Source organism: Coturnix japonica, chromosome 20 (assembly GCF_054131305.1).
Source record: "Coturnix japonica strain WE chromosome 20, WE-NBRP24, whole genome shotgun sequence".
Classification (NCBI taxonomy): domain Eukaryota; kingdom Metazoa; phylum Chordata; class Aves; order Galliformes; family Phasianidae; genus Coturnix; species Coturnix japonica.
In genome coordinates, this window is record NC_140682.1 from 2,095,341 (window position 1) to 2,106,163 (window position 10,823).

Sequence of the window (10,823 nt, forward strand, 5' to 3'; positions counted from 1 at the left end):
GGACATCTCAGGGGAGACGAGTGGGAAGGATAAAGTATGACATCCTCTGCTGCTGAGCTGGGCTGGGCTCCTGGGACACAGGGAGCTCATACAAGTGGACAGTGCTGCAGACAGAAAGTTGTGCCCAGGAGCAGCTCTGGTGCACAGCACAGCCTGCAGCTGACAGAAGGAGAGGAGAGAAAGGGGAGAGAGCTTACAGGATGTGTACGGTGTGAGCAGGCTGTGGGCACACAGCAGGAACATTGCTCACAGACCATGAAAAGGTAAGTCTCACTGCTGACCATGCAGCTGCTTTTCATAGAGGGTTAACCAAACCAGGGACATCCCGTAGAAGATATGGCTGCAGGCACTGCATGTTTCTTTACTGTGGAAAAAGCCTTCTGCTCCTCCCGAGGGCTTCCGTGCTGCAGTGTCAGAGCACAGCCCTGAGTGTCTGCACTCAGCCTGCCTGCAGAGCTGCCCAGGGCACTGAGGGGAGTTGTGTGGGGGGAAGGAGCCCCCCGGCAGGACTTGTGCTGCCACAGCTGCTGCCCGGCGCAGGGGATCACAGCTCCACTGCACTACTGAATGTTTGTGAAGGCCCTTTGCAAGAGGAGAGCCAAGGAAGGGATTTTCCATATCTTAATCTGAGGGAAGGCAGAAAGGACTGGAGGTGGAAATCTAATAGAGGCTGTAAAATTTAAAACACAGCTATGTTACTCCCAAATATTTCTTTAATCAATTGCTTGTTTTGTGAACAGCCACACAGGTTGTGCTTTCAGCCTCTCGTTTCTAAAAGGAAAGAATCAGTTCATGTTTTTCTTGTTTTCTGCAGACTTCAATAGTGCACTTATCCTGCAAACAGGCATATTTGACTAAAACATATTGAAGTGCGAAGAGGCTGGTGTTGGGGGCACTAAGAACAGTTGGAGTGAAGATATGAGACATGTAAACAGTTACCAAGTGGAAAATATTCAGGAGTCTGGGATATGATTATGAAATGAGAAAAAGTAAGAGCTCCTTAATCTTCTATTTCTTTAGGGATGGTGAAGCTCATGAATATAAATTCAAGTTATGGAGTTAAATGAAAATTACCCAAAGGTAAATGAAAACATTTCACAGTACAGCAGGAGGAGTGTGTCTGAGAATGGTATGGACTTGTCATTATCTTCTGCACTCTGAGCAGGACTCAAAGCCCAACAACAGCAGATGCCCAACAGCAGCTCCATCAGCGAGTTCCTCCTGCTGCCGTTGGCAGACACGCGGCAGCTGCAGCTCCTGCACTTCTGGCTCTTCCTGGGCATCTACCTGGCTGCCCTCCTGGGCAACGGCCTCATCAGCACAGCCGTAGCCTGCGACCGCCGCCTGCACACCCCCATGTACTTCTTCCTCCTCAACCTGGCCCTCCTCGACCTGGGCTGCATCTCCACCACTCTCCCCAAAGCCATGGCCAACACCCTCTGGGACACCAGGGCCATCTCCTACACAGGATGTGCTGCACAGCTCTTTTTCTTCTCCTTCTTCCTCTCAGCAGAGTATTCCCTTCTCACCATCATGTGCTATGACCGCTACGTTGCCATCTGCAAGCCCCTGCACTACGGGACCTTGATGGACAGCAGAGCTTGTGCCACCATGGCAGCAACTGCCTGGGGCACTGGGGTTCTCTATTCCCTGCTGCACACTGCCAGTACGTTTTCACTGCCTCTCTGCCAAGGGAATGTTGTCAACCAGTTTTTCTGTGAAATCCCCCAGATCCTCAAGCTCTCCTGCTCAGAATCAAATCTCAGGGAAGTTGTGTTCCTCAATTTTAGTATCGGTTTAGTTTTTGGGTGCTTTGTTTTCATATTTGTGTCCTATGTACAAATCTTCATGGCCGTGCTGCGGATGCCCTCTGAGCAGGGAAGGCACAAAGCCTTCTCCACGTGCCTCCCTCACCTGGCTGTGGTCTCCCTACTTACCATCACTGGGTTTTATGCCTATCCGAAGGCACCCTCTGTCTCCTCTCCATCCGTGGACCTGATGGTGGCAGTTCTGTACTCAGCTGTGCCACCAGCAGTAAACCCCCTCATCTACAGCATGAGGAACAGGGAGGTCAAGGATGCTGTGAGGAAAGTGATTACCAGATGTTTTTCATATGCAGTGAATTGCCTGTCTTTTGGAATTTATGACTTGTAATGCAGCTTTTTACAGAGTCGCTCTCTCTCTCATTGTTTGTTTGTTTCATGCCACTTAGTATGTGTAATTTATTCTGCTTATTATGATGTTTTTAAATACTGTAATGTTTTTCACTAAAACTTCATTATTAAAACCAATTCTTATTCAGCGTTTACCTTTGTATTGTAGCCCAGATACACTGTGCATAATGAACCAGGCTCTCTGTGAACCTTAAAAGAATAAAGGACGTGCAGTTACTCTGTCTGTCCTCCTTCTTGTGAGACATTTCTGGAGCTGTTGGGGTCGGATGTTCTCAGAAACCCACAATCCAGCAGGAAGCACACAGCTGTTCATCAAATTGTGTGTTGACTTCAGCCTGCAACAGTTTCCAGCTGGTCCCTTGCCCAGTGTTCCCCATAACGCTGACAATGGAGTTTCAAAATATTCTTTTCTTATCTGATCTGACATCCTGCTTACCCAAGCCCCTCTGCTATAGTTGAGCCTTAGATTGTCCCCTTGTTCAAACTCTATCCCCCTTTTCTTAGACTTTGCAAATACTTTTGCTAGATTAGTACATTCCGGGAAAGGGAAGATTTCAAATAACTTCCGCTCTCCACTTTCTGTCTTAGCTTGTGCTTTTTCTATTCTTCACAGCTATTCCCACTGGTTTTACACTGCTGTAATGCACACCTCATTTCAACGTACATTAAAACAAGCAAGATGACTGCAGTAATACAAAGCAACAAAGAGCTGCTTCATCCATGCAAACTGTGGTAGCCAAGAAGTAAGTTTTTCACACAATTTGGTAAATCCAAATAAAGTATCATCTATCGATACTTGATGAAATAGTTTAGTATGTTCCCATATTGCCTGTAGACCAGATTCTCCCTTTTGTTGTTTTAAGAGATGTAGTTAATCCAGTCCACATTGTTGTTAATTGTCACCCACCAGGACAGTGATTCAAACCCTGCAGCAATTGGATTTCTTGCCTTAAATTTATCAGAGAAACCTCTGAGCATTCCCATCAAATCTATATCTATATACAGCATTATCAAATGAGAACCCTAAGCTCCTTTTGTTCCTTCTGGGGGTGTGTGACATCCCCTTCGTGAATGCCAGGGTGAATGGTAGAGCTCGTTGAGCAAGCACACAGGTACCTCCCCAGTAAGATGGGAGAGTGGACTGTAAGATCTTCCCACAGGCCGCAACAGCACCAGAGATCTGCTCTACAGATTCCCAATCTCAAATAGTTTCCTGCTGAATCTTCCATGACATTCAAGGTCTCACTGCATAGGGAGAAATTCCCTGTAGTCCTGGTAGCTCTTTCACCCTGTCTTGAGAGGCAAACTGTATGGTTACCCGAGGCCATGGGGAATGCAGGAGGGGTTTTGGCATCCACCTCAGGCATTGGAGAGAGCAGTAAATATAGCGATTTACAGGCTCTGTTGCCTTAAGCGGCTTTCTCCTGATACAGGAGACAAATGGTGGCAGATGAGCAGAAGGTGGATTGCCAAATGGTTTAAGACCCCATCACTTGTGCATGGAACCCACTCTGTATTGTACTGGTCAGGACAACAGGGGGAGATGTCTGGGGGAGATGAGCTGTGCAAAAGGAGGTGAGCTTGAACATAGAGCTGCATCTCCCATGGGAATGGTTCCATGGCAGGCTGGGAGCAGGGTGTGGTGGGCGGCACATTGCTGAGTGGCTGCTGACAGAGTACTGCACTGAGATGGGGGCACCTGATGTCTCCTTTCTTGTCAGGAAGAACTAAAAACTCATTGGGGAATGCATTCTGTCCATCTGGCGTAATAGGAAAGTGCAGTATTGTCACATCCACAGGCAGCAGGACACCAGCATCCACAGTTTCTTTCTGACTGACAGCTGAGAATTTGACAGCCTCTACGACCTCATCACCCACCACCGGGAGACGCTGCTGTCATACAACAAACTTGAGATGAGGCTGACAGAGCTGGTGCCTCAGTCCAACCCTTGCAGCAACACAGTCTGGGTGCCATGGGATGGCACAAGAGGGACCATGCCAATTCCACTGATAATTTTGTAAGCAGTGTATACGGATATGGTACCAATGGATATAAGTTCTCCACTGTTCTGTTGATAGTCCTTGAATCTTGTAGTATCTAGTAGTTCCTGTACAGTTTTCTAACCAGGAGGATGGCTGCGTTGTATTTTTGATTAAACACTCCATCAAAAACCTGAGTTTCTGAAAATGATCAGTTATTGGCTGGATTGCTTTCCTGTCTTTGAACAGGCTTGTCCCATCTGGATCACCAAGCTGACTTCTGGAATCAAACTCTATAACCCAGGGTTAGGTTATAAAGCAGAGATGTGTTTATTCAGAGCAGGGTGCAAAGGGGAATCACTCTTCCTGTCTTGCACACTAGCATGCAGAATTTTTACATAATTCAAAGTCAATCTCATACATATTCAACAAATCTATATGAACTCATCTACATATTCATAGGAAGGAGCTACAAGTTTCTGCTACATGTCCTGCAGATGCTCCAAGCTCTGAACAGTTCCCACTGTCACTCCACCCCTCATAATGAGCTCTGCAGTCACTCCTGCTACAGGTTTTGTAGCTGTTCCAAGTATTGTGATAAGGAAATGAAACAAATTTTTCCCAGGGAAGGTGCACTGTGCCAGGAAGTACAGCCCTGCGGTCGCTCCAACCCCTCCAATGAGTCCAGTGGCTGCTCCAACTTCAGCCACAGGTCCCGTGTTGATTCCAGCTCTGGCAATGAGCTCTGCAGTTGCTCCAACGCCTGTAACAGCCCGACAGCTGCTTCAGTTCCTACAGTAAACCCTGTGGCTTTTAAAACCCCTGCAACAATTCCTGGACTTGCAAGCAGATATGCAACATATTAGTATCTGTGCATATATGTTAGCAACTGCATATGTTGTATATTGTTGCAGAACAATGGGAGAAAAGCAAACGACCACACCTGTCATTGACATATGATCAGCTAATCTCGTTTATTCCTTGGCTGCGTGTACCTTTATAATACGGATAATTAGCTCATACATATTGCAAAAGTGGAGCTCATCATTGGTTCCCAATTACATACCATCCCCAAGTATCTTAACAGCTTGTTGTTATCAACTGAAACCTACTCCCTTGTTGTTATCAACTGAAACCTACTCCCTTGCTGAGTTCCCAGAACCATGGCTAGTTTCTCACCATCCCAGGGCATCCTGTTGTTCTTGCTGTCCTTGCAGGTGTTACGGCTGCTTGCTTAGCTGCACCGTGTTTACGACCCTTCTCAGCTAACTAGCTGTAAAAAACACTCTCTACATTTCCCCCGTTTTCTCTTAGGCTGAAAAAGGGTTTGATTTAACGACCGATTAATCATATTTAACAAGCAGTTCAGTTCATTTGTTCAATCAGTGTCATGGTTTAATAATTTTGTAATTTTTCTATCAGTATTCCACATCATAACATCATATTAAGCATGAATAATTTTACTGAATCTGCAACTTACAGAAGAAGACTACATCTCCCAGAGAGCAACACGATAGGTCACGGGACCTGGACTCTATATTAACTCTGTCGCAGACTAGACTGACGTCTTTCGAGTTCTGGCGTTCAGGGGAGTGTGTGGGAGCCTTCAGCCGTTCGCCTAGATTTCACAGTAGGCCTCTCGGTTACGGGACTCATTCTCTCTCCTATTTTGCTTGATTCATTAGCTCAATTTTCAATTTTCAATTATATTGTATTATATTGTGTTATCCGGTATTTCGAGATAGTATTTAGTAAATAAGTGTGCCTCCTTAGATGGTTGCCGCTGTTTTCTTTTCCTAATTAACTCTTTCCTTTCGGCCTAGGGCCCCTCCGGGGCCCACGGCCCCTGTCACAGACGCAGGTGGATTTTTTCGTTCAAACCGTGACAGATTTTGGTGGAGAATGCGGGCATATTGAGTTGCTGTTTTTCTGTGTTTTCTTCTGTTGCTCTTTTAGCTTTTAACAGAGCTACAAGTTTTTTTCCCTGTTAAGGAGCTATCTTAGTTTTGCGATTCTGCACCTGCGAGCTTGACCTTGAAAAGTCCAGGCGGAGTGCCAATACTCTGGTATATTTTATAAACATTGTTGAGCTTTGTTTTCTTTTACTTTTTTCTCTCTATTGAAGAAAAAAAAAGGAAAAAAAAAAAATGTTTTCTCTACTAAATTTGTTTTACCAGGGACTGTGTGCCATTGGTTCCTTTTTTGAGATGCTCCGAACATATTGGGTCATGTTTAAGCTAGCCACTTTTTCTTATGGAGCTATACAATTGTATAATGGATTGAAAGCATGGTTAGCAATGCTCACTTCGTATCTGCGTACAGCTCCAGAGGGAGCAACTAATGCAACTAATTATACAGAAATGGTGATTTTTAAGCATGCTCCTCTTTCTTTCTATGAATCCTTTATGCAGTTTTTGAATGATCAGTGGGCCACATTCTTAATCTCCCTGATCTTACTGTTGATTATTGTAATAATCTCACTCAGTATCTGGATTTATAACATCTGGAGGAAGTCTTCTCTAGAACCAGAGAATACTGAGTGGCAGGGAGTGTGGAGAGGCTTTGAAGAGATTCTCAAAGGACAGACATCTTCAGTGTTATGGAGCTTCACTCCTGAACACTTGAAGAATCCTGAGAGTTTGATTGCATATTTGAGGCAGGAATGTCGTGGCTCAGGCAGATCTCAGGAGGCACAAATGATTTTGGGCCTAGCTAATGCTTATTGGGCCTTATTCAATACCATTCCTGAGAGGGAAGTTTTTGAAGCTGAGAGACAGAGTCTCAGGGCCGAGAAGGAGAGTCTTAGAGCTGAGGCAGAAAAACTTTGGGATGAGAAGGTAGAGAGAGAAAAAGCTATTGAAGCTGAGAGAAAAGATCTCCTATATCAAAGAGACACCTTGTGGTATGAGGGAGAGGCTCTCCGAAATGAGAAAAGCTCCCTGCAATCCCAACTCAACACTCTCCAGTCCGAGCACAGCGCCCTCCGGTCCGAGCACGACACTCTCCAGTCCGAGCACGGCGCCCTCCGGTCCGAGCACGACACTCTCCAGTCCGAGCACGGCGCCCTCCAGTCCGAGCACAACACTCTCCAGTCCGAGCACAGCGCCCTCCTGTCCGAGTACAACACTCTCCAGACTGAGCGCGATGCCCTCCGGACCGAGCACAATGCCCTCCAGACCGAGCACAACACTCTCCAGTCCAAGTATGACGCCCTCCAGTCTGAGAGCGGCACCCTCCAGGCCAAGCACGATGCCTTCCAACCCAACTGCGACACCCTCCAGTCCGAGCACAACACTCTTCAGTCCGAGCATAATGCTGTCCAGTCCGAGCACAACACTCTCCAGACTGACCACAATGCCCTCCGGACCGAGCTCAACACTCTCCAGACTGAGCACACTGCCCTCCAGGCCGAGCATAACGTCCTCCGGTTCGGGTACAACACTCTCCAGTCCAACTACAACAGCCTCCAGACTGAGCTCAGTGCCGTCCAGTTCGAGCGGAACGCTCTCCGAGACCAGCTATGTGCCCTCCGGGGTGAGCTGAATGTATGTAACCAACTACCAGGGGCACATGTAGTCCAATTTGACCAGCCATTGGGGGCACATGTAGTCCAATTTGACCAGCCGTTGGGGGCACATGTAGTCCAATTTGGCCAGCCACTGGGGGCGCATGTAGTTCAATCTGACCAGCCACCGGGGACACATGTAGTCCAATTGGACCAACTATCAGGGACACCAGATACAATGTTGGTTGCCCCTGTAAGAGGGCGAAAGACAAAACGAGTTTCAACTCAGTTAGAGAAAATGCAGAAGGAGTTGGAAGAGCGGAGGGAGTTAGTAGAGCAGGACTCAGGAGAGCAGGGGACTCAGGAGAGCAGGGGGACTCAGAAGACCAGAGGAAGTTGGAGGAGCAGAGGATGTTAGAGGGGTACAAGAAGATGTTAGAGGAGCAGAAGAAGTTAGAGGAGCAGAGGAAGTTTGGAGAGAGGAAAAAGAAGGAGGGTTACCTGGAGGAAATAACACAAGCGCCAGGGTCAGGGTCAGAGTCAGAAGAGGAGCCAAAAGCCAGATTTTCTTTACGAGAATTTCTTGAGTCCAAACTTAGAGATGGGGCAGCCTCATCAACACAGTTGCCACCATCAACACCTGGGACTCTTGATAGAGCAAAAGGTGAGCAAAGTATAACGACCATTATTGATTGATCTTTTAAACTGAGTGAAATTCGAGATCTAAGGAAGGATTTCACACGTCAGCCAAAAGAAAATATGGTCACTTGGTTACTTCGCTGCTGGGACAATGGTGCCAATAGTGCGTGGCTCGATGGCAGTGAAGCTCGCCAATTGGGTAGCATTTCCAGGGACTCACGTGTGGACAGAGGTATTGGCACATGCCAAAATCAGCCCTACACCCTCTGGAAGCGGATGTTGATAGCAGTAAGAGATAGATTCCCCTTTAAACGGGACTTGGAGCCTGATGGAAAGAAATGGACTGATATAGAGAAAGGTATCCAATTTTTGAGAGAAAATGCTCTGGTGGAAATGCTATACAGCCCCCAGTTCAATCGTAACGATCCAAACCAATTACATGATCCTGAAGCAGTCCACGTTCCACGACAAATGTGGCGTGACTTTACAAAAGCAGCTCCAGAAAAGCATGCCAGTGCACTTGCATTAGTATATGGCAAAGGGGACAGGAAACCCTTTGTGAATGAACTAATTGGCAGGCTTCAGGAACTTGAATTATTTATAAGCGCTACAGAAGTTAATCTGTATACTTCAGCCATTGTCAAAATAGTGGAAAGATTAAACAAAATGGAGCTGCTTTTGTCGTGGAACGCGGACTGCTTCAGGATCATGTAATTGGTTTGGAGCTGTGGTATATGGAGCCTGCTTTTGCAGAGGGGTTGGACTCGATGATCTCTAGAGGTCCCTTCTAGCCCCTACAATTCTGTGATTCTGTGATTCCAGGAGGGATGTGAAGCCGAACACTTCATGGCCCTGCAATTGCCAGCCCGAGCCAGGCACTGTATTGAGCAGCTACTGAAAGAGGCAGAAACACTTATCAAATATTTGTTTCACTTTTATTTACAACAAAGAGAAGCTAAATGCATCCAAAATACATTTCAATATGAAATCAAAAAGGCGGGATACTGGTAATGATTAAAGACACAGCTTCCTTAGTTCCCCTCTGGAGTCCATGAAAGGGAAAGCATGGCCAGGCCTGAAAAACGCACCACGCAGTGTGTGTCCTTTGGTGCACCTGTGAGGACGCAATCCAGGCGATTCTGCTGTCCTTTGTGCCTTCCTGCTCAAGCCCTTATCGTTTCTTTTTGCTTTCCTTCTTGGCTTTCTTGCTCAGCTGAGCAGCACTTGCCTTGGGTTTCTTCACTGTCTCCCAAGTCTGATACTCAAAACCCTCCGAGTCCTGCAAGAATCAATTGGGAAACAGTCAGGGAGCTTTCAAACAACTGAAAGGGAAGAGAAACAAGAGAGGATGGGTGGGTGTCAATAAGGGAAAAGCTTAACAGGCAAGAATAAACCTATCCCTGAGCTCCAGCACACACGCGTGACCACTGCCTTATTAATACTAACAGCAATGTTATTCTAGCCATTAAAGTCACTCATGTTCACGTACCTGGTTGTGGACGTGTTCGTGGCCTTGCTGCTGCTGTGCTCTACAACGCCAGCCACAGAAATAAAGAGTGCAGAAAGCTGATCTGTTGAAGACAGAGGAGTGAGCTGTGCTTAACCAACACTGCTTCAGAGCATGCTTACAGTAAGGCACACCTACCTTACAACGGCCATGCAGGAAGCTCCAGACACAGCTCCAGACTGTTTCCATGAAGCATTTCCCAATTGCATTTCACAGCCACTCACGCTCTGCTCCTCGACAATCTGCAACAGAAAAGTCAAAAGATGCAAATCCCATCCCTTGGAGATGTCAGCAGACCATTGCACTCATGGAGCAGCACTCATGGCATTGGGTGAGAAAGCAGACGTGTGCTTACCGAGTGAGCGCTGTTTGCTGCCAGCAGCTGGTAGGACCCCACCTAACTCTAAGTACGAACAGAAACCTATACCTAACTCTAAAACAGGAACAATCATCTACTCCGAACACTAACACGAACAATAATCTACTCCTATCTAGAAAACACTAACAATAACCTAATCCTAACACTACAACTAAACTTAACATGAAAAACACCAATAAAAACAGGGTTTAGATGGAACCAGGGGCCTGCAGAGGTCTCAGAGGAGGAGATGATGTTAAATGAAGCCGCCATCTTCCCAGCTAAATGTTGGGTTTCCTCCAGCCTCGCTCTCTTAGGCCCCCACATGGCTGTCAATGGCCGGAGCTCTAAGAGGCGAGTGCGTTGCGTGGGGCAGCGGTGACCAAGGTAACAGCTGTGGCCAGGGTTCTAACATGGCCCAACAGGGTTCTAACTGCTGGCACTGCTGGCACTGGCATTCCACATGGCATGAGGAGGGGGCTGGAGGAAAGGGCACGGCATGGGAGCCAGAAGGCACTGCCTGTGCCCAGCGGGCAGCCCTTCTCTCCAGCAGCAAGAGGCTACAGACGAGCTGGCCCTGAGCATAGGGCCCTCGGCCTCCTTCATCCCCCCCCTTCTCCCACAAGGGAATCTCTTGGCGCTGCCATACGCAGCACGCAG

General features: G+C 47.1%; 1 protein-coding gene across 1 annotated transcript; it reads left to right on the top strand.

The window, feature by feature from the left end:
- The first annotated feature begins 1,170 nt into the window (after nt 1–1,170).
- On the top strand, nt 1,171–2,154 carry LOC146757485 (olfactory receptor 14C36-like). Its single transcript, XM_085520668.1, has one exon. It carries the CDS (start codon nt 1,189–1,191, stop codon nt 2,152–2,154), a length of 966 nt encoding a protein of 321 aa, XP_085376794.1. The 5' UTR covers nt 1,171–1,188.
- The last annotated feature ends 8,669 nt before the right edge of the window (nt 2,155–10,823 follow it).